Consider the following 25,106-nt stretch of genomic DNA (forward strand, 5'->3'; position numbering starts at 1 on the left):
ATAGAACAGTACAGATAGGAAGAGGCCTGTTGGCCCACAACATTGTACTGAACTATGCAAGTTAGTAATCAAGTGTACAGCCCAATTAATTCCTTCTGACTATGGAATGATCTTATTAAATACAGATCAGGCTCAAGGGGTGACATAGTGGTGTAGTTAGTAGAGCTACTGTCTCACATCTCTAGCTACCTGGGTTTAATCTCAGCCTCTGGAGTTCTCCTGTGTGGAACATGCATCTTATATCTATGATTGCATGGGCTTTAACCTGGTGCTCTGGCTTCATCCTGAGAGAAGCAAGCTGGTGGGTTAATTGGCCATTGTAAATTACCCATGGTATGCAGACAGGGAGAAGAATCTAGACCAAGATGCTGGGAGTATAGGGAGACTGAGTTGCAGAGTGAGATTGTCTTGTAAGGACATACGAAGAAAGATAGCCTTCACCAGCTACATTTTTTCCCTTTTTAATCATCACTTAAACAGGTCCCTCAGCCTGCCACGTTTATGCCCCCATAGTGATTATCGACACTACACTGTAGATTATATGATAAGAGGCAATATTGACAGAGTGGACAGCCAGCACCTTTTTCCAGTGAGCAAATGGCTAATATGAGAGGGCATACATAATTTTAGGTGGATTCTTAACATAGAGAATAGCGGGTGTATGGAACACCCTGCCATGAGTGGTGGGAGGGGCAAATATATGAGGGACATTTAAGAAACTCTTGGATAGGCACATGGATGAAAGAAAGGTGGAGGGCTATGCAGGAGGGAAAGGCGAAACTGATCTTGGAGAAGGTTTAGAAAGTCGGCACAACACTATGGGCTGAAGGGCCTGCACTGTGATGGACTGTTCTATGTTAACCCTACTTGCCCTCACCCTGCCTGGTCCACTTGCAGTCACCCTGCTTCCGCCTGCGGACAATTACTGTTGTGTACTCCTGGATTCGTTGTCCCCTCAGTCTGTGCATCCCAGCTCCAGGTTCACCCTACACAGTGCACTGGTCCCTCAAACGTTCAGGTCCACTCTATCACCACACTCTCAGGTCCTCTCTAACACCACACTCTCAGGTCCTCTCTATCACCACACTCTCAGGTCCTCTCTATCACCACACTCTCAGGTCCTCTCTATCACCACACTCTCAGGTCCTCTCTAACACCACACTCTCAGGTCCTCTCTAACACCACACTCTCAGGTCCTCTCTATCACCACACTCTCAGGTCCTCTCTATCACCACACTCTCAGGTCCTCTCTATCACCACACTCTCAGGTCCTCTCTATCACCACACTCTCAGGTCCTCTCTATCACCACACTCTCAGGTCCTCTCTAACACCACACTCTCAGGTCCTCTCTATCACCACACTCTCAGGTCCACTCTATCACCACACTCTCAGGTCCTCTCTAACACCACACTCTCAGGTCCTCTCTATCACCACACTCTCAGGTCCTCTCTAACACCACACTCTCAGGTCCTCTCTAACACCACACTCTCAGGTCCTCTCTATCACCACACTCTCAGGTCCTCTCTATCACCACACTCTCTATCACCACACTCTCAGGTCCTCTCTATCACCACACTCTCAGGTCCTCTCTAACACCACACTCTCAGGTCCTCTCTAACACCACACTCTCAGGTCCTCTCTATCACCACACTCTCAGGTCCTCTCTATCACCACACTCTCAGGTCCGCTCTATCACCACACTCTCAGGTCCTCTCTATCACCACACTCTCAGGTCCTCTCTAACACCACACTCTCAGGTCCTCTCTATCACCACACTCTCAGGTCCTCTCTATCACCACACTCTCAGGTCCGCTCTATCACCACACTCTCAGGTCCTCTCTATCACCACACTCTCAGGTCCTCTCTATCACCACACTCTCAGGTCCTCTCTAACACCACACTCTCAGGTCCTCTCTATCACCACACTCTCAGGTCCTCTCTATCACCACACTCTCAGGTCCTCTCTATCACCACACTCTCAGGTCCTCTCTAACACCACACTCTCAGGTCCTCTCTAACACCACACTCTCAGGTCCTCTCTATCACCACACTCTCAGGTCCGCTCTAACACCACACTCTCAGGTCCTCTCTATCACCACACTCTCAGGTCCTCTCTAACACCACACTCTCAGGTCCTCTCTATCACCACACTCTCAGGTCCTCTCTAACACCACACTCTCAGGTCCTCTCTATCACCACACTCTCAGGTCCGCTCTATCACCACACTCTCAGGTCCGCTCTATCACCACACTCTCAGGTCCTCTCTAACACCACACTCTCAGGTCCTCTCTATCACCACACTCTCAGGTCCGCTCTAACACCACACTCTCAGGTCCTCTCTATCACCACACTCTCAGGTCCTCTCTAACACCACACTCTCAGGTCCTCTCTATCACCACACTCTCAGGTCCTCTCTATCACCACACTCTCAGGTCCGCTCTATCACCACACTCTCAGGTCCTCTCTATCACCACACTCTCAGGTCCTCTCTAACACCACACTCTCAGGTCCGCTCTATCACCACACTCTCAGGTCCTCTCTATCACCACACTCTCAGGTCCGCTCTATCACCACACTCTCAGGTCCTCTCTATCACCACACTCTCAGGTCCTCTCTATCACCACACTCTCAGGTCCTCTCTAACACCACACTCTCAGGTCCGCTCTAACACCACACTCTCAGGTCCTCTCTATCACCACACTCTCAGGTCCGCTCTAACACCACACTCTCAGGTCCTCTCTATCACCACACTCTCAGGTCCGCTCTAACACCACACTCTCAGGTCCTCTCTATCACCACACTCTCAGGTCTGCTCTAACGTCACCCTTCCAGATCTGATTCGTATCCATCTTGCGCCCAATTTGTTAGGGCCACTCCAGATCATCCTGGCCCCTCTGCCCTTCTCCCCACTGCCTGCTACCCTCTTGCCCCACGACATTCCCTCTAACTTGGCCGGTGGGCTGGCTCGTCAGCTTGCATCACTTCATATTGCTCGGCCGTCTTCCAGTCACTGCTGTGCCTGCCTTCGGTAAGTTGTGCAATTGCTCCATCCATTCCTGCTTCATCCTATCTGGTCTGTTACGCCATCACTGTCCACATCTCCATTGCCTGCACCCTTTGAAGTCTGCCTGAGCTGCACCTCAAGGGCTAAGGTTCTGACTGTCCATACACTTCAGTGGAAAATAGGGTTGGCCAGGATGTGAAGCCTCTATCCAAACAGGTCCTGACAATTTCACCCAAGGGTAGAACGAAACCTCCGTATTTCTACACGGCTCCAATGAGAAGGATCACATGTGGCGGCCTTGCCATTCATCCAGAAAAGGAATAACCTGCGGAAACCCTAGATGAAACGCCGCCATCGAAACTGGAGAATAAAATGAATTGGTGGGATACCAGGTAACGTAAAGGTAGAGTTGACCTTGAAGAGTAGGCTGACAGATGGATTAGGTTGTTGAGAAAGCGCAGGAGCCAAAGTGCCACACCTGCCCATTCACCTCCTCCTTCACCTCCATTCAGGGCCCCAAACAGTCCTTCCAGGTGAAGCAACACTTCACCTGCGACTCTGCAGTGGGCTGTCTGTTGTGTTTGGTGCTCCCGATGCAGCCTCCTCTACACTGGTGAGACCCGTCGTAAATTGGGGGACGACTTCACTGAGCACCATCTGCTCCATCCGCCAAAAGCAGAGTTTCCTAGTGGTTCAACTTTTTAATTCCCATTCCCATTCCAGTTCCGGCATGTCCGTCCATGGCCTCCTCTTGTGCCGAGATGAGGCCACCCTCAGGGTGGAGGAACAAACATATTCTGTCTGGGTAGCCTCCAGCCTGATGGTATGAATATTGATTTTTCCTTCCAGTTAAAAAAATTCCCTTCCCCTCCTCTCCTTTCCAGTTCCCCTATCTGGCCTCTTACCTCTTCTCACCTGCCTATCACCTCCCCCTGGGTCCCTTGTTCCCTTTCTCATATGGTCCACTCTCCTCTCCTATCATGTTCCTTCCTCTCCAGTTCACCAATCACCTTCCAGCTACCCTACTTACCTTGCCCCGCCTTTTTATTCTGCCATCTTTCCCCTTCCTCTTCAGCCTTGGGCTCACCCCGAAACGTGGACTGTTCACTCTTTTCCACAGATGCTGCCTGACCTGTTGAGTTCCTCAAGCATTTTGTGCGTGTGTGCCGTTTTGGATTTCCAGAATCAGCAGGATTTCTCAAGTTTATGACATAAGCTACTTGCCTTCTTTTGAACCAGAACAGAGGTCATGCTGAAGTGTTGTACACCCTACCTTGGTCACAGCTAGAGGATTGTGTGCAGTCCTGGTCACTGCAATACAAGGAGGACATGAAATAAACCAGACTGGTCTTTCAAGAAGGTGACCTGGGCCTGTGTTCCTTCACTCACAAGCCGTGAATGTCTCTGCGTGTCTTTACCTGTCCCTGAACTTAAGAGTCAACCACCTCATCCAGGCATAGTAAGAACATCTTATGTCCGAGTCACTATTTAACAAAAAATGACTTTACAGCCGCTCCAGATGCTATTTGAACATTTAGTCTAGAGTTCAATGATTCAGGATGCTGGCTGCTAGTCCAGTAATTTAACACTGTGCAACTCTAGCCCTAAATTGCTCACTTTAGTTTAGTTCAGGTCAGCAACAACGTCTCCTCCACAACCACCATCAGCACTGGTGCTCCACAGGGCTGCATGCTGTGCTTAGTTCCCTGTCCTGCCTGCCTTCTACCTATGACTGCGAGGCTAAATACAGCTCCGATTACGTGTTTAAATTTGCTGACCACACCACTGTCGAGGCCGAATCAAAGGTGGTGATAAATCAGCTTTTAGGAGGAGGATTGAAAACCTGTTTGAGTGGTGCCACCACAACAACCTCTCGCTCAATGTCATCAAGACTAAAGAGCTGATTATTGGCTACAGGAGGAAAGAAGCCAGTGGTCCATGAGCCAGTAGAGTCAGAATCAGGTTTAATATCGCTGACATGTGTTGAGGAAAAGAAGCTGTTCCTGAATTGCTGAGTGTGTGACTTCAGGCTTCTGTACCCACTTGCTAATAGTAACCTGTGCAGTAGCCACTCCACCAACCCCATACGAGATAGTAATGCAGCCAGTCAGAATGCTTTCAACATTTTAGCTGTAAAAAGTTCTCGAGTGTTTTAGGTGACAAACCAAATCTCCTCAAACTCCTAATGGAATATAACTGTTGTCTTGCCTTCTTTATAGCTTCATCAATATGTTGGGACCAGGTTTGATCCTCAGGGGTATTGACACCCAGGAATTTGAAACTGCGCTCTCTCCCTCTCTCTCCACTTCTGATCCCTCTATGAGGATTGGTTTGTGTTTCTTCAATTTACCTTTTCTGAAGTTCAGAATCAGCTCAGGAGATCAGAGGTGAAGAGAGTCAGCAACTCTAAATTCCTCGGCATTATCACTTCAGAGGATATATCTGGGTCCATCGAGTAAGTGGCATTACAAAGAAGGCATGGCAGAGCCTCTACTTTCCTGGGGGCTTACGCAGATTCGGCGCATTATCTAAAACTTTGACAAACTTCTCTTGACGTGTGGTGGAGAATATACTGTCTGGTTGCATCATACCTAGTATGGGAACACTAATGCCCGTGAGCAGAGAATCCCACAAAAAGTACACCCCAGTCCATCACAGGTAAAGCCCTCCCCAACACTGAGCACATCTACACAAAACACTGTCGCAGGAAAAAACCACCCGTCATCAGGGACTGCCACCACCCAGGCCACGCTCTCTTCTTACTGCTGCCATCGCAAAGGAGGCCTCAAGTCCCACCCCACCAGGTTTCAGAACAGTTACCGCCCTTCAATCATAAGACCTAAGATATAGGAGCAGAAGTAGGCCATTCAGCCCATCGAGTCTGCTCTGCCATTCAATCATGGGCTGATGCAATTCTTTCAGTCATCCCCACTCCCCTGCTTTCTCCTGATACCCTTTGATCCCTGGCTAATCAAGAACTTATCTATCTCTGCCTTAAATGCACCCAATGACTTGGCCTCCACAGCTGCTCGTGGCAACAAATTCCACAGATTTATCATCCTCTGACTGAAGTAATTTCTCCACATCTCTGTTCTAAATGGACAATCATCAGGCTCTTGAACCAAAGAGGATAACTTCTCTCACCTCATCACTGAACTGGTTTCATAACCTATAGACTCACTTTTCATTACTCTACAACTCATGTTCTCGATATCCATTGTTTATTTATTAGTATTTTTCTCTTCTTCTGATTTGCATTTGCACAGCTTGTTGCCTTTTGCACTTTGGTTGCTTATCCATCCTTGCCATGTGTGGCTTTTCATTGATTCTGTTGTGCTTCTTTGTATTTAGTGTGAATGCCAGCAAGAAATGGATCTCTGGGTAGTATATGGTGACATATACATACTTCGATAATAAATTTACTTTGAACTTTGATCTTCTGATTATTAATTCTCTGATTTAACATAGGGGTATTTCAGACTTTGTGTCACATTAAAGAAATCAATGCAAACTGTTTTCATTCTGAAAAATCTAATGCTGGTGAAGTCTGCACCAGTTCTTGATATGTCTGGGGGATAAACCTTCACCCCGAGCAGATACTAGCAGCAGATTGTGAATGGTGAAGGCCTCGGACGCATGTTGTTTGCTGAAATTAATATGTGAAATACTGAGTGACGAACAGTTCAGGGTTCAGACCCACAGCTGTGCAGCTAAGAAACAACACCTTCTAACTTTGAACCATGCTACGTTGCAGGGTTGCTCCAACAGAATGCAAGGTTGAATTGTTGGAACAAATACACCCATCAATCTGGCCTCAGGATTGATGAATTGGGCCAAGGGCGTACAATTAATGGCAGGGTAGTGCTTGGGCTACCTTGGGAATTTTTTTTCAAGCCTGATGTCATAATTTATTGATCACTCTTGTGCCATGTGGAGAACATAAATTCCTTCCCACTAGTGACCCATTAAAACAAACCACAGAATGTCATATCTCCATTAGTCAAAGCAAAACATAAAGCTGAAATGAAAATAAGTGATATTTTCCTTTTATCCACAAGGGATATTTGATTTGCAGCACAGTTAAATTCACCATTCATTGTTTTGTTTTAAAGAATTTCTTTATGTAAAGGAACATCAGAAACCAACCCCGCACAAGTGCCTGTCAACTGATCATCAGAATGCAATCCATTTTCCTGATGTCTCCATTCTTCTGTTCCGATCTCTCTCTGCAGAGGGCATATCTACTGGCATTAGGTGAATACAATAGCACTGATTGCAAGATTATGAATTTGAAAGGTTGAACTCATCAGCAAACAACAGCCCAAAGTTTCCTGAACAAGGCCTGATTGTCTCCTAGTTATCATGAGAAAGTGTGGCGTCAGAAATGGACTGAATGCGTCCAAAAGGTTGAAATGTCTGAGCGGTGGTGCTGTTACAATCCCCAATAATGAGTCACTAAAATGACAGGATTTAACTGCTCACTGACTCTGAGAAGTACCTTTTACCTCCAAGATTATATATAACTGGAGCACAATGATGTTCTTTAGCCTGGCCACTCTGGGACTGGGTCACTCCCTGTCTTTACACATTTTTGCATTAGACAGTACAGCGGGTCCTTACACACTCTGAGTCTGGATGGTACTTTAAGTCATGCACTGTGACAAGCTGTACAGTGGTGTCAGGAACGGGGGCAGGATTGGACCCAAATGCAGGATGCAGACACTGAAGTACTAGGGGTAGGACAGGATGGGGATGCCATGGCATGTGAGGGGTAAGGCAGGTGGGGCTGGATCCCAGAGGTCAGACGAGGCGGGAGGATCCCAGAGTTCGGGGCAGGTGGGGCTGGATCCCAGTGTTCAGGCAGGGCAGGAGGATTCCTCATGGAGGGCTGCATGGATCCCGGGCAGGGCCACCTCCCAGGCGGAAAACACGGAGGCCTGGGCCAGTCATAGACACCTGGGCAGGTGCAGGGCACAACCCTGAGGGAGCAATAGGTGGAAAGGGCAGAACCCCCGCTGGGCAGCGGCAGTCTGGTCAGACCTGCCCGACGGAGGCAATGGGTAGGAAAAGGCAGATGGGTGGAAAGGGTAGAACCCCCGCCGGGCAGCGGCCGTCTGGCAGGACTGGAGGCAAGGGACGAGAGGCAAGGGATCAGAAGGAAGCTGGGTCCAGGGTGAGCAGCAGGACTACCGTGATACACCAGTAAATTGGGAAAGGCAACCGACAGCATGGCAGCGTGAGCAAGGTGAATAAGGTGGAACAGCAGGACCATCGCACAGGAGAGAAGCAGGGGAACAAGACCAACCAGATAGAGCATATACAGAACAGGCCGGCAACCAGGGCAGAACAGGATTCCGAGCAGGGTGGCAACCAGGGCAGAACAGGATACAGATAGGATTCAGATCCAGCAGTCCAGGTACGGAGCAGGATTCAGAGCCAGCGGACCAGGTATGGAGCAGGATTCAGGGCCAGTGGTCCAGGTACAGAGCAGGTTAAACCAGCTTCGGAGCAGGATGACCCCAAAACTTGGCTCAGTCCCCGAGCCCCTTATAAGCACTTGCCCCCTAATAGGCAACAGGTGTACCTCCTTTAGCCAAGATGATCCAATGGCTCTGTGTGACAGGAGGGCTGCCTGCAAGGCCCGGAGCCTGGAGTTCACGGACCGGAGCAAGACCAGGAAGGCGGACTCCGGACCGGACCCCAACAAGTGGGCATACAGAACATTTGCTTTAACAGGTTGTGGTACCGTGTCCCAGCATCAACCGCTCACCTTTTCAACCAACAGGCTTCTGAACTAGCATGGATAATTTCACAACCTATGAAATAACTTTCAACGACTCTACAATACATGTTCTCAATATTATTTATTTATTTAGCTAGCTAGCTATTTGTGTATTTATTTATTAATTACTTATCTATCTACAGTACCATGTAAAAGTCTTAGGGTGTGTGTGTGTGTGTGTGTGTGTGTGTATGTATATGTGAGAGAGATGATTGATAAGTCCATGGCCTAAGGTAGAAGGAGTCGATTTTAGAAAACCTAGCACATTTAATTTTCAACATAGTCCTCTCCTACACTTACACACTTAGTCCAGCAGTCCTGAAGCATATGGATCTTGGACCTTCACAGCAGGGGTGATTGATAAGTTCGTGGCCTTAGTAGGAGATGAGTTATACAGCTCTTGTTAAATGCACATGCAGTTCAACTCTGAGTGATTATACAGAAAGTTTGAAGTGGATAACTCATCTCCTACTACCCAAGGCCACGAACTTATCAATCACCCCTGATGACTTATTAACTTCAAACTTGCTGCATAATCACTTGAAGAGTTGACCTGCACGTGCATGTAATGAGAGCTGGAAAACTCATCTCCTTCTACCCTAGGCCACAAACTTATCAATCACCCCTCGTATATAGCTAGGGTGCATAAGCTAATAAGACATTTGTACAGTGTAGTATATGCCAACATGGAACGGGGCGGTGGGTGCAGACTCTCCCAGCCCTGAGACACCAGATGAGGTGATCTGATTCCAAACAATTGGTTTATTGTTCATTACAGAATGTCTCTCTGGTGCTTCCAGTTCCCTCCCTTCTCCCTTCCCCTTTTCAAAATCATGAATCCACTCTCCCTGCCCCCTTCCCACTCTCAGTCTGCAATGGAGACCCATATCAGAATCAGGTTTATTATCACTCACATATGTCATGAAATTTGCTTTTTCTTTCTTTGCGGCAGCAGTACAGTGCAATATGTAAAATCACTACAGTATTGTGCAAAACTCTAGCTATATATAGATATGCCTAAGACTGTTGCAGTATACTGTATTTAGTTATTATTTTATTTGCACTGTTTGTCTTCTGTTGCACATTGGTTGCTTTCCAGTCTTGCTTTTCATTGATTCTATTGTATTTCTTTATTCTACTGTAAATGCCCGCAAGATAATGAATCTTAGGGTAGTATATGCTGACACATACATACTTTGACAATAAATTTACTTTGAAATTTGAACTTTGAGAGTCAGGAATTAGTAAAACCCTGGTTAGGGCCCATCATGAGTGCTGCATTTACTTGCTCCCCTAAAAGGAAGGCTGTGGAAGTTCTGGAGGAGCTGCAGAAGATGTTTGCCTGGATGCTGTGTCGATGTGAGGGAATGAGCAATGTGGAGAGGTTGGGTAAACAGGGGCTGCCGGAGTCTGAGGGGAGACCTGTTCGAGGAATAAATAGGCTGGCATCCTTTCCTCAGGGCTGAGATGTCTAGCACCAGAGAGCATGCATTTAAGGTGAGTGGGGAAAAGTTGAAAAAAGAGGTGGGAGCCAGGTTCTTTGAACACAGTGAGTAATGGAAGACTGGAAAGCAGAGCCAGAGCCAGGTACAGTAGAAGGGCTGTGAGGCTGAAGATGAACGTGTGGGGAATAGAGTGATGTGGCCTACGTGTTGGCAGCAGGGATTACTTTCATCAGGTACAGGCAGTCCACGGGTTACGTATGAGTCCTGTTCCTGAGTCCATCTTTAAGTCCGATTTGTACATAAGTCGGAACAAGTACATCCGGTATTATTTAGCATCAGTTCATCAAACGTTTGTCTTAGTATATAGTATATATTTTACCTTTCTATGCATATAAAACACTTAAGAAATGTATGTATTCCAATAATTAAAACACTGTGTTGTGTAGTAATAATTGTAGCTTTCATCGGGTCAGGGCGTTTCATTATTCTCACTTTATCTGTTATCCTTTAAAATTGTTCTGATCGTTGACTGACTGTAGCCTAATGCTTTTCCAATGACCGATGGCGTTTCACCTCTTTCCGAACGCTTTATTATTTCCACTTTATTTGCAATCGCGATCACTTCCTGTCAACGGAACAGAAACACTGCGGGCGGCGGGTCCCGGGGTTCGCCGGGTCCAAAGGACCACCTCACTAAGACTGGCTAAATGGGACAAGTGGGGTCCGTGCTGGGTTTGGGCATTTGATCCTCCACAATATTCTGTGTGGGAATTTAAACTGGAGGTGGCTGGGTTTAGTTGTGGGCTCGACATCAACCCGACATGGATGGTACGGGAGTCAATGGATCGACATCAACCCGGCACGGGAGCGGACTGTCACTGGATCAAACCGCCATTCTTGAGCCCGGCACTGATCTCACTGTGCCACCATCCGACCGGAACGGGGCGGGGTGGGGGGGGGGGGGGTAGGTGGTGTCAGGGTGAAACTTACTAAGAAAAATTTAAGCCAAATACAAAGTTGAACACTCAACACAGTGTCAACGGTAACGATTTAAAATGGCGGACAGCGTTCTCCATCTTTGGTTCATAAGTACGAGTTGTCTGTAATTCAGACGTTTGTAACTTGGGGACTGCCTGTATCATCAAGTTAATTAGTTCAAAACAACTTCGTGGGGTGAAGAAGAGAACATCTGCAGATGCTGGAGATCCAAGCACCACTCATAAAGTGCTGGAGGAATTCAGCAGGTCAGGCAGCATCTATGGAAAAAAAGTACACTTCTCACCCTTGCACTGTGTGGACCAGTAAATCACACTCTGTCCTTGCACACTCTGGGTCAGGGAGGTAGGGTCACACTCTGGGTCTGGGTGGTCCAGTCACACTCTGGGACAGGGAGGTAGGGTCACACTCTGGGGCTGGGTGGTCCGGTCACACTCTGGGACAGGGTGGTCCAGTCACACTCTGGGTCAGGGAGGTAGGGTCACACTCTGGAGCTGGGTGGTCCAGTCACACTCTGGGACAGGGAGGTAGGGTCACACTCTGGGACAGGGTGGTCCGGTCACACTCTGGGACAGGGAGGTACGGTCACACTCTGGAGCTGGGTGGTCCAGTCACACTCTGGGACAGGGAGGTAAGGTCACACTCTGGAGCTGGGTGGTCCAGTCACACTCTGGGACAGGGAGGTAGGGTCACACTCTGGAGCTGTGTGGTCCAGTCACACTCTGGGACAGGGAGGTAGGGTCACACTCTGGGGCTGGGTGGTCCAATCACACTCTGGGACAGGGAGGTACGGTCACACTCTGGGGCTGGGTGGTAGGGTCACACTCTGGGGCTGGGTGGTCCAGTCACACTCTGGGACAGGGAGGTAGGGTCACACTCTGGAGTGGGAGGTCCAGTCACACTCTGGGACAGGGAGGTAGGGTCACACTTTGGAGCTGGGTGGTCCAGTCACACTCTGGGACAGGGAGGTCCGGTCACACTCTGGGACAGGGAGGTAGGGTCACACTCTGGAGCTGGGTGGTCCAGTCACACTCTGGGACAGGGAGGTCCGGTCACACTCTGGGACAGGGAGGTAGGGTCACACTCTGGGGCTGGGTGGTCCGGTCACACTCTGGGACAGGGAGGTAGGAACACTCTGGGACAGAGAGGTACGGTCACACTCTGGGACAGGGTGGTCCGGTCACACTCTGGGACAGGGAGGTAGGGTCACACTCTGGGGCTGGGTGGTCCAGTCACACTCTGGGACAGGGAGGTAGGGTCACACTCTGGAGCTGGGTGGTCCAGTCACACTCTGGGACAGGGAGGTCCGGTCACACTCTGGGACAGGGAGGTAGGGTCACACTCTGGGGCTGGGTGGTCCAGTCACACTCTGGGTCAGGGAGGTAGGGTCACACTCTGGAGCTGGGTGGTCCAGTCACACTCTGGGACAGGGAGGTAAGGTCACACTCTGGAGCTGGGTGGTCCAGTCACACTTTGGGACAGGGAGGTAGGGTCACACTCTGGAGCTGGGTGGTCCAGTCACACTCTGGGACAGGGAGGTAGGGTCACACTCTGGGGCTGGGTGGTCCGGTCACACTCTGGGACAGGGAGGTAGGGTCACACTCTGGGGCTGGGTGGTCCAGTCACACTCTGGGACAGGGAGGTAGGGTCACACTCTGGGACAGGTAGGTCCGGTCACACTCTGGGACAGGGAGGTAGGGTCACACTCTGGGGCTGGGTGGTCCAGTCACACTCTGGGGCTGGGTGGTCCAGTCACACTCTGGGACAGGGAGGTAGGGTCACACTCTGGGGCTGGGTGGTCCAATCACACTCTGGGACAGGGAGGTCCGGTCACACTCTGGGTCAGGGAGGTAGGGTCACACTCTGGAGCTGGGTGGTCCAGTCACACTCTGGGACAGGGAGGTAGGGTCACACTCTGGGACAGGGAGGTCCGGTCACACTCTGGGACAGGGAGGTAGGGTCACACTCTGGGGCTGGGTGGTCCAGTCACACTCTGGGACAGGGAGGTAGGGTCACACTCTGGGGCTGGGTGGTCCAGTCACACTCTGGGACAGGGAGGTACGGTCACACTCTGGAGCTGGGTGGTCCAGTTACACTCTGGGACAGGGAGGTAGGGTTACACTCTGGGACAGGGAGGTAGGGTCACACTCTGGGACAGGGAGGTAGGGTCACACTCTGGGGCTGGGTGGTCCAATCACACTCTGGGACAGGGAGGTAGGGTCACACTCTGGGACAGGGTGGTCCAGTCACACTCTGGGACAGGGAGGTAGGGTCACACTCTGGGACAGGGAGGTCCAGTCACACTCTGGGACAGGGAGGTAGGGTCACACTCTGGGACAGGGGGGTAGGGTCACCGAGGCCTTTTTGCCCAGCACACCATCCGAATCTTCTTTCCCTTTCTGTGTTTCTGGTGGCTCTGTCATTTTCTTTTTCTAATAGAGACATCATTTTCCTCAAAGTACGTTTGGATGCATTGACTCCTACAGGAAAAAAGAATTGTGGGTTTTGGAAAAGTTGAGAACAAGTAATGCTGTGCCCTGCTGACTATTTTGAGATGTTCTTTATTAATTTCAGATCTCCAGCATCTGTACCCCTTTGATTTTCAGTTTTAAACTTTATAAAGCAAGATGCTTGCTGATAGATTTTGCATTTTCACAAAACGATCTCACCCTTACTAGCCTGACTGAAAATACATTTCATATGAAAATGTTACACACCGTCATTGAACTTTTAGTCATTTCTCAGTGGTAGATTTGAAGTGGCCGATGAACACGGGACATCATTTCCCAACAGTCCCTTGACCTCTTGTGAATGTGATGGATGATGCCACTTGCAAAGACTCTACAGCCTTTAATGTGTTTTCCGTCTGTCTGAGGCATCTCACTCAGAGATCATTCTGCCATTTGCTGTATCTGGGAAGTTCAATGTGTCAGGAATGTGAAGGCTTTCCACAAATGTGCCACTTCACTGGGGATGAGTAAAGGGAAGCTGCTTGTTCAGTGTTCAAAGGTGATGTGTTCTCAAGGGCTCCTGATACATCATTCAAGCTGAAGTGCGAAAATCTCGATGGAAAGCAGCTGAGCACATCTCATGCTCAAAGCAATTTGTAGTTATTTAGGATGAAAGTAAGGTGTGGGAAAAAAATAATGTTTTAACTTAATAGTTCACTTATAAATGGCTCCCAATATTCCAAGGCAGCCTGATAAACTAATCACATGTGTTTCCTAACAAATAATAATAGATTCTCTGAAAAAGGTCTTTAGCAAAATAAAAGTTTGATGTGATGTACTGAATACTCCTGTTCCTTTTGCTTCCGACAATCCTGTACACCACGATGAAGCCACTATGGGTGTTACAGTATGTTTAACTAGTAGTTATTACAATTGTTATCAGTTTTAACAGGAGGAGGCAACCTAACTATCAAATTCCTGCTATCTATACTGCACGGATATTTCTGGCCTTTTGTCTTACATGAAGCGGAAACTAAAAGACATTGAGTTGGATCTTCCAGTGTGTATTTAGTGTAAATTGTAATGACAATATGAACATTCAGCAAATGAATCTTGACTTGACAGTCTCCCATGCCACTCGGCCTACTGAGTGCGGCACTGCAGAATGGAATAAACCCTGTCATGTGCATTCTTCCCGTTGTGCATGCTACAGATTAGTTACAGAGACCAGTATGGGAACTGCCTTTTTTCATATTGTTGGTGAGAAATTGCTTCAGAACTGCTGGTCCTTTTAAAGTACAGAGCCTATTGTAGGAACTACGGCAGCAAATAAGTGATTAACTCTCTGCAGCTGTCATATTGAGAGCATCTGTGTACATACATCTACTGATGCTTCTGGACACATCATCAGTGACGTTCCAGGAATCATCGGGTGTTTCGGGTCTTTCAACATCACACACCCTTCTCCAGGTGACCCAGCTGGGGCTGATCAGACCCCAGCTTGTGTCCAGATGGCTAGCTACACATGACTCCATGGCTCCCCTCTTTGGAGCCACAGCCATCTTGAGGCCCTCTCTGCCGCATCGGTGGTACTGCGGATGGCTCTCCTCTTCCTCTCTCCCTCGATGCCCAAATTGCTGAAGGCTCTGGCTAAGGAACGGGCTGTGAATCCCCTACAACCAACCTCTACTGGGAGACACCTCGCTCTCCATCCAGCCTGCTGGCAGTCGCTGACCGGTCCTGCGTACTTGGAGAGTTTCCTTTCAAAGGCCTCTTCCAAGCGATCTTCCCATGGGACTGTCAGCTCCAGCCTCACTTCTTGCTTGGGAGACTCAGACACATAGACAATGTCTGGTCGCAGGGTGGTGGCTGTGATATGGTTGGGGAACTTCAGCTGCCTTTCGAGGTCCACCAACAGAATCAAAAATGGATTAACAGAAGTAGGAATCTGCCCAACTAAAACCACGGCTGAACGTAAAGCTCAGGTCCCGCTTTCAGCATCCAATTCCTAATTTATTGTTATTGGCCTTGGATATTCCCTGTGATAGAGGCTACACAACTCTCTGAGTCAGGAAATGCCGAAGATTCACAATACTCTGCATAACAAAATTTCTATTTGTCTCGGTCCCAAGTGTTTGACCCTGCTTTCTGAGCTGATACTCAGCATTTATAAGAGTATTCAATCGGAAGATGCAGAACCTATGCTGCTAAGATTATACATTTGATATTTCGGTCCAAGACTTGCTTCATCAGGAGTACCTTGGCCCAAAACGTCACCTGTTTATACACACACAAAGTACTGCAGGAACGCAGCAGGCCAGGCAGCATCCATGGAAATAAAGAACTGTCGACATTTTGGGCTGAAACCTTTTGGCAGGACTGGAGAGAAAAAGCTGAGAAGTAGGTTTTAACGGTGGGGGTAGGGGAGAGAGAAACACACCAGGCAATAGGTGAAACTTGGAAGGTGAAGCAACAAGCTAGGAAGTTGATTGGTGAAAGAGACAGAAGGCCATGGAAGAAAGAAGAAAGGGGCGGGGAGGAGCACCAGAGGGAGGCAATGGGCGAGAGAGGGACAGGGAGATGGGAAATGGTGAAGGAGGGTTGGAGGCATTACTGGAAGCTCGAGAAGGACTTGGACAGATCAGAACATAAGACCAATAATAGACAATAGACAATAGGTGCAGGAGTAGGCCATTCAGTCCTTCTAGCCAGCACCGCCATTCACTGTGACCATGGCTGATCATACACAATCAGTATCCCGTTCCTGCCCTCTCCCCATATCCCTTGACCCCACTATCTATAAGAGCTCTATCTAACTCTCTCTTGAATGCATCCAGAGACTTGGCCTCCACTGCCTTCTGGGGCAGAGCATTTCACATATCCACCACTCTCTGGGTGAAAAAGTTTTTCTGCATCTCAGTTCTAAATGGCCTACCCCTTATTCTTATACTGTGGCCTCTAGTTCTGGACTCACCCATCAGCGGGAACATGCTTCCTGCCTCCAGCATGTCCAATCCCTTAATAATCTTATATGTCTCAATCAGATCCCCTCTCATCCTTCTAAATTCCAGTGTATACAAGCCCATTCGCTCCAATCTTTCAACATATGACAGTCTCAGCATTCCGGGAATTAACCTTGTGAACCTATGCTGCACTCCCTCAATAGCAAGAATGTCCTTCCTCAAACTTGGAGACCAAAACTGCACACAATACTCCAGGTGGGGTCTCACCAGGGCCCTGTACAGCTGCAGAAGGACCTCTTTACTCCTATACTCAATTCCTCTTGTTATAAAGGCTAGCATACCATTAGCTTTCTTCACTGCCTGCTGAAGCTGCATGCTTGCTTTCATTGACTGATGTACAAGAAGACCTAGATCTCATTGGACTTCCCCTTTTCCTAACTTGACTCCACTTAGAGCAGAATTAGGCTAATCATCTCAAGTCCGCTCCGCCATTCCATCATAGCTGATTTACAATCCCTCTCAACTCTATTCGCCTGCTTCTTGGAGCAGAAATGGAAAGCGGTATTTTAAAGCTTTCTGTGTTCAGAGTTTGAGAGTTGACAATTTCCCCTCAATACCCAAGGAACTGGACTGAAGGGCACAGCCTCAGAATACAAGGGCATCCCTTTAGAATAGAGATGAGGAATTTCTTTAGCCAGCAGGCGGTGAATGTGTGGAATTATTTAAAGAGGAGATTGATAAGGTCTTGATTAGTAAAGGTGTCAAAGGTTAAAGGGAGAAGGCAAGAAAAAGGGATTGAGATGTACAATAAATCAGCCATGTTTGAATAAAGATGTAGCCGAATGGGCTAACTTTGCTCCTGTGTCTTATGGTCTTATTGGGAATGAAACATGGACAATTCCTTTACCCTGCACGGATGCAGCCCAACCCTCTGAGTTCCTCCAGCTGCTTCCTCCACCACATTCCAGCAAGTGCACTTGTGTCTCATTCTTGAGAGTTCGTAAGGACAGCCCCTTTTTTACCGTCTTGATGTATTTAATGACGATGAACTAGTGACTAGCAGGGGTTCCCTACCTGGGGTCCATGGACCCCTCAGTTAATGCCAGGGGTCCATGGCATAAAGATGTTGGGGACCCCTGGACTAGAGGATGAGCCAGATATTAGCATCTCTAGGTCATATGGGTTATGGTCTTATAAAATGTTAACTGTTTCTCTGCCTACAGATATGGCATGACCTGCTGTGTTCTTCCAACCTCTTCAGCTTTTATATCTACAATTAATTTAATTGGGTGACTGATGCAGCAGTAACATCAGCCATGTTAAGGTAAATTTTGGATGTCAGTTAGTGTGTGAAACTGATCACTGGCATAATTTCCAATTATGCATGAAATAGAAATGAAAATTGAGTGCCTACTGTATGTGTTTAGTTTTTAAGCTGTTGGGTTTGCTACAAGGTAAGACCAGGTGCTCGTATACTTGTCTCTGAAATATAAGTCTATCCCCCCGAAATATGAGCATCGAAATACAGGATGATAATGAAGAAGCTGTTAGATCTCAGGACTCCTCGAACTGAAGCCCAGTCTGGCTTTGCAAAGGGCATAATAGACACTATATGGCGTTGTACAGAAGATCACGAGTTCTGTTCCGACTTCCTGTCACCAGCAAACAGATTATCTACTGCTCATTGCTGTTTGTGGTACATGTCATGACTGTGTTGGCTATTACATCATTCATATCAGAACGGTGAGTTCAATGAGTTGACTTCAAAGCTTCTGTGGGGTTGTGGAAGGAGCTATATGAATGCGACTTTTCTTAAGTTATAAGCATGATTTTCCTGCAGAGTGTGTTTATAGAGTCAAAGAGTTATACAGCATAGAAACAGGCACTTCAGCCCAACTGGACAATGCTAAACAAAGTTAATCTCTTTTGCCAGGGTTTGACCCTTATACATCTAAACCTTTCCTATCCATGTATCTGTCCGACTGTTTTATAAAAGTTATCATTGTACCTGCCTCACCCACCTCCTCTGGCAGCTCATTTCACATACCTACCACTCTTGGTGTAAATAAAATTTTGTTCTTATTAAGTCTTTCCTCTCTCACTTTAAACCAATGCACCCTAGTTCTTGATTCCCCAGCCCTGGGAAAAGACTGAGCCCACTCAACTTATCTATGATTTTGTGATTTTTATACATCTTTTTATGATCTTGTGATTTTTATACATCTCTATAAGAGCACGTCTGAGTTTCCTACACTTCAAAGTATAAAGTCGTAACCTGAACAACTGTTCCCTATAACTTAGCCCCAAGTCCTGGCAACAGGATGAGGTCGTAGGCTGAATCAAAGGTGGTGATGAATCAGCATATAGGAGGGAGAATGAAAATCTGCTGAGTGATGCCACAACAAGAAGCTCTCTCTCGATGTCAGTATGACCAAAGAGTTCAGGAGGAGCAAGTGGGAGACGCATGAGATGGTCCTCGCTGGGGGTTCAGCAACTTTGAATTCCTCGGTGTTATCATTTCAGAGGACCGGTAAGTGCAATTATTGAAAAAATCACGGCAGCACCTCTACTTCCTCGGGAGTTTGTGAAGATTTGGCATGACATCTAAAATTTTGGCAAGCTTCCATAGACGTGTGTTGGAAAGTATACTGACTGGCTACAGCACAGCCTGGTATGGAAAAACCAATGCCCTTGAACAGAAAATCCTATAAAAGAGTAGTGGAATAGGCCCAATGCACGCCGGGTAAAGTGATCCCCACCATAGAGCACGTCTACGCAGAGTGATGACACAGGAAAGCAGCCGCCATCATCAAGGACTCTGACCACATCTCGCAGCCGCCATCAGGAAGAAAGTACAGGAGCCTCAGGACTCACACCACCATGTTCGGGAACCCCTCAACCATCAGGCTCCTGAACCAAAGGGGATAACTTCACTCAACTTCACTTGCCTCATCACTGAAGTTTTCCTGCAACCTATGGACTCAATTTCACCTCATGCTCTCAATATTTATTGCTTATTTATTTATCCTTACTACTTATTTATTTTCTTTCTTTTGGTATTTGCACAGTTTGCTGTTCTATGCATACTGGTTGTCCTCCCTGTTGGTGCAGTCTTGCATTGATTCCATTTTGGTTATTAGATTTATTGACTGCACCACAAGAAAATGAACATCAGGGTTGCAAACAGTGACATTTATGCACTTTGATAACAAAATACATTTACTTTGAACATTGAACACCCTTGTGAATCTTTTCTGCAGTCTATTATTTAAATTAAAGGAAGAAAAAAACTTGAGATACTATCTCTATTTATATTATTTCTTTTTCATCAGTAAAAACAAAGTTTTAGAACCTAATGGAGGAATATTTGTACTGGGTTGCAACCAGTCCCTTAAATGGAGTTTTGTTTAACACCCTTTTACTCCAGTAGAACAGTTAATTCTTGATATTGCAGAATGCAGGGTTATTGTCAACAGTAAACATAAAGAAAGATACTGCAGATCAGTTTTGTCACATATACATCGAAACACAGTGAAATGTATTGTTTTGCATCAACAACCACCACAGTCTGGATATGTGCTGAGGGCGTCTGCAACTGTCATGGGCTGCCAACGTTGCACTTTCAAACTAACCCGTATTATTGTGGAATATGGGAGGAAACCGGAGCACCTGGAGGAAATCGACCCAGTCACAGAGAGAACGTAAAATCTCCTAACAGACAGGGGTGGGAGTTGAACCGTCAGCACTGATCATTGGCACTGTAATTGGGTAATGCTATAACCACTACAACCCTGCCACACAATTCAAATTCAGATCAATTGTAAAATCCACGAAGGTACAAACTTTGTGCATGGCTCACTAAAACAGATGAGCCTTTCCAACCCTAACCCTTGCCGTATATACACTGCCTGAGTTCATTTGGAAGCTGCTGACGAAGTTGATAGGTTTCCACTCTCCCGGACTGTACTGAACTTCATGTTCCTGCAGTACACCGGATCCGTCACCAGGTGTCAGGCGGCTCCCAGCGCTGTGACTGAAAATCAAACTGAGCCCACTGGCTGGAAACCTGAAATAAAAGCAGGAGCGGCTGGGAAATCAGAATTGGCCCGATGGAGGGTCTTCGACCTGAAACATTGACTGTTCCTTTTTCCGTAGGTGTTGCCTGGCCTGCTGAGATTTCCCAGCGTTTCCATTCCAATAACAACCACCAGCCAGCAGAAACTGATGAGCAGCCGAAATTGACTTTCATTCAAGCACCAGGTAACGGCAGAGAGAAAATAAAAATCCTGTACGTCTTTTCTTCACAGTTGTGAAGGAGGCCTGAAGAGCAGGGGTAGTTTTGTGAGTGCAGGTATTAAGGGAAATAGGTAGGATCGGGGAATGAAGAGGATCAGGGAAGGGATGGGGAGAGGTTAGGGGAGGGGGATAGAGAGAATTACTGAGTGACTCAGATCAAGCCGATTACCACAGAGCTCGGAGTCAAAGATCCGACTGAATGCCAGCATGATTTGGTCACGGATACCTGCAGTGCCCTTCAAACCACTGCGACTATGCTGGCCATCTGTACTAACCCCATTTTATCCTCCCCATATTTTTATCAACCTCCCCCCAGACTCTTCCACTCCGCACGCTAGGGCTAGTTTACAGTAATCGATTAACTTTCCAATCCGCACGTCTTCGGCATGTGGGAAGAGACCAGAGCATCTGAAGGAAATGCGTGGGTTTCACGGGGAGAACGTGTGGGCAGGGTGTAAAAGCAAGGATGTAATGTTGAGGTTTCATAAGGCCAGGCCTCACTTGGGGCAGTGTGAGCAGTTTCTGGGCTCTTATCTCAGAAAGGAGGCGCTGACATTGGGGAAGGTTCAGAGGACATTCACCAAAATGATTGTGGTAATGAAAGGTTTGCCATATGAGGTACAAATGATGGTTCTGGGGCTGTACTCCCTGGAATTCAGAGGAATGAGGGGGGAATCTCAGTGAAGCCTATCAAATGTTGAAAGGCCTTGATAGAGTGGATGTTGAGAAGATGTTTCCTATATTTGGGGGAGTCCAGGATCAGAGAGGACAGCCTCAGAATAGAGGGACAACCATTTAGAACAGAAATGAGGAGGAATTTCTTTAGCTAGAGAGTGGAGAAACTGTGGATTTCATGGCTGTGGAGGCTAAGTTATTGAGTGTATTTAAGGCAGAGATTGATAGATTTTTGTCAGTCAGGGCATGAAGGGTTAGTGGCAGAAGGTGGGAGATTGAGGCTGAGAGGGAAATGGATCAGCCATGACAAAATGGTGGAACAGGCTCGATGGGCCAAATGGCCTAATTCTGCTCCTATATCTTATGGTGTTATGGGTTGAACCTGAATATCTGGCACTGTGAGGCAGGAGCTCTACTGATCTCATCAGTCATCATGAACGACGAACTATGAACTCAAATTATTAACTATTCGGCTTCAATGGTGAAGAGTGAAGGCAGGTGAGTTAAACTGAGGGCCCATTCATCACTAACACTGTATGTAGCCTGTATAATCCCAGGATCCTTGATCATGATGTAAACCTTGTTCGAGAACAACCAGACAACCTGACTTTCCCAACAATAACAATGAATGCTAGAAACACACAGCGTGTCTGACAGCATCTGTGGAAAAGAAGACATTTCAGGTCAAAGACCTTTTTTGTTTTCCCTGTCTGGGAAAGAGAGAACATAAATTAGTTTGAAATTCCCAAGTGACTGGTGGGGGGGAAGAATAGGACAAAAGAAATCTGTCTGACAAGGTGAGGCAAGGGTTGCTTTAGGGGTAATAGATTACTGAATGGCTGTGGAAGCCAGGGGGTCTGCGACCGTAAGACCATAAGACAAAGGAACAGAATTTGGCCATTTGGCCCATTGTGTCTACTGTGCCATTCCATCAAGGCTGATTTATTACCCGCCTCAGTACCATTCTCCTGCCTTCTCCCCATAACCTTTAACACCCTGACTAATCAAGAACCTATCAACCTCTGCTTTAAATACACCCAACGACTTGGCCTCCACAGCTGTCCGGCAATGAATTCCACAGATTCACCACCCTCTGGCTAAAGAAATACCTCCTCATCTCTGTTCTAAGTAGATGCCCCACAATTGCGAGGTTGCGCCCTCTGGTCCTAAACTCCTCCACTATAGGAAACGTCCTCTTCAGATTTATCTATCACATGCTCAATGAAACACACAGTGAAGGGTGTGACCCAGCACTCCCAATGAATGCCCACCTCCAGCTTCGCTTTCTTATTGTTTTACGTAATGGAGCTCAAAGCAAGCTTGAGCAACAACATGGCATTTTCCAGTTGGAAGTGACACACACTTCCAGATCAGATTCTGGTTCTGCTATTTAAATTTACGTATACTTGGAACACTATATTCTGCGTTCTGTATTGCTTTTCCCTTGTACAGTATTATTTTGATGCACCTGTGTGATGAAATGATCTATATGTTGTCACGATGCGTGCTGGCAATATCAGAACCCAAGTGCAGAGGAAAGACAGACTCTAACGTAGAGATGGCAGCCAGATTTTATCCATAGTAATTCCAAAAGAACATCTGTGGCTCGGCTGAGCAACACCGCGAGAAGCAACATTCTCAAATGTAGGACCTTGTGATTAGCGCTAATGGGGCATCCGCTTAAATAATACAAGTAACACAAAATCCTTCAGCCTAGCAAAATAAGCTTAACAAGCTTAAACAGAAAGCATCAGGGGACCACACTACAAGGAGTGAGTTGCTCGAGAAGAACACAATGAACTCTAAACACTTAACAACTCTCATTGAACAACAATTAACCATTTCAGGTGCTGTAACAGCCCAAGAGCCCAACGCTCTCTGTCACCCTACGCAGGCCTGAAGAACATCACAAAACAAAGCTTTTCTTTTAACCTCAGTGCATGTGGCAATACTAAACCAATTTAACCATTTATATTTTGGTTGTCACATTTGCTCCACTAAATCATTCCTTTTGTTGTTTACACCTGTCTTTCACCTTTTCATACTCTTTCGTTTTCTTCATAAGTGCAAGAAATTTAAAAAATGCTGGAAATCCTGAATAACACACACACAATGCAGGAAGAACTGAGCAGGTCAGACAGCGTCTATGGGAAAGGAATTAAAGTGTTGACATTTTGGCCTGAGACCCTTCATCAGGACTTTTTTCTTCTCCTTCTGTAATTCCTATGACCTCTCTTTAACTCTCTGCCTATCAAAGTTTGATGGATGGTTCTCATTGTTAACTCTGGGTCTCTCACCACAGATGCTGTCCAACCAGCCGAGTATTTCCTTCAGTTTAAAAACATTTTCTTTTTCTGTTTCTTCAGGATTTGGTTTCGTTTTCTCCAAAGTAAATGGCTCCAACAACTGCTGTTCAATCCTCACCTCCAGTGTTCTCTGCGCGGAGTTTTAACTCTCGCTGAGACTGCTTGCGTTTCTTTCGGATACTCCACTTTCCTTCCACACCTCAATGATCTGCATGTTCGTGGGTGAACTGAACGCTGCAGGTGGTAGAATTTGGGGGGAGTTAAAGATCAAAGGCCAGCTTGCAACGTGACATGTGGCAATCTAATCTTTGTGACATGTCCATTGAAATGCTTCGTTTGAGCCAACGACCAACACAGTCCAAGGAGTGTGCTGGGACCAGCCTGCTTCCGGCACCAACACAGGCCTGTCCACAGCTCACTAACGCTAACCCTAACACTGAGAAAACCGGAATACCTGTAGGAAACCCACGTGGTCACAGTAAGAACACTCAAACTCCCCAGAGACAGCAGCTGGAATTGAACCCCGATCGCTAACCACGAGGCTACTGTGCCGTGAATTGATGGGAATGCAGGAAGGACCAAGTGGGGTCAGTGTAAAGTGGGTGTGGGATGATACGGAATTGATCTATGATCCCCTGAGTCATTTCACAGTGTCGTAATCTTTCTGATAAGTTGCCACAGGCACCCGATGCCTGGTGATTAGGAGAAGAACAGCAACGTTTTGCAAAATTTAATTGCATGAAAATAACGTTTTCCAGATTATTGTTTCTTCTCTTAGGAATAAACAAGCACAAAGTGATTGGCAATTTTAAAAACATGGGCATGCTTTAATTTCAATGTTCTTGACTTTTTTTGGCGCATAACTGTTATTATATTAATGAGTTGTATTGTTTTTGGACGTGCTGCTGCTTTTGACGCTAATCCATTCGAGTTCACACAACCTGCAATTGGTCTTCATACCAGCGACTGTCTTCTGGCCAAATGGTGTTTCCAGGGTAACCAGGCTCATACATGATACAAAAGCTTCTTCAACAAATATGTTAAGTGCGGAGTAGACCGCATAACCCTAGGTTTGGTTGGCGGTGTTAGTCTGGGGGAAGACACTCTCCAGCTCGTCAAACTTGTGCAATCTCGTTGTGTGGATACTGCATGATGTTTTCCACTGTTACAAAGCAGTATCGTGAAATA

General features: G+C 47.0%; 1 protein-coding gene across 4 annotated transcripts in view; it reads right to left on the reverse strand.

The window, feature by feature from the left end:
• The window catches only part of agtr1a (angiotensin II receptor, type 1a), a 41,760-nt gene that overhangs the window by 3,601 nt on the left and 13,053 nt on the right, over nt 1–25,106 (reverse strand). Inside the window, exon 1 of one of the 4 annotated variants that reach the window (XM_059993405.1) lies at nt 20,485–20,508. The exons of 2 other annotated variants lie outside the window; for them this stretch is intronic. In XM_059993405.1, the coding sequence (XP_059849388.1) occupies nt 20,485–20,493 (9 nt within the window). In that variant the 5' untranslated portion in view covers nt 20,494–20,508. Of the gene's footprint in view, nt 1–4,035; nt 4,414–20,484; nt 20,509–25,106 lie in introns of those variants that run through there. One more of the 4 variants, XM_059993420.1, reaches the window with a different exon arrangement.

This window comes from Hypanus sabinus, chromosome 2 (assembly GCF_030144855.1).
Source record: "Hypanus sabinus isolate sHypSab1 chromosome 2, sHypSab1.hap1, whole genome shotgun sequence".
Lineage (NCBI taxonomy): Eukaryota > Metazoa > Chordata > Chondrichthyes > Myliobatiformes > Dasyatidae > Hypanus > Hypanus sabinus.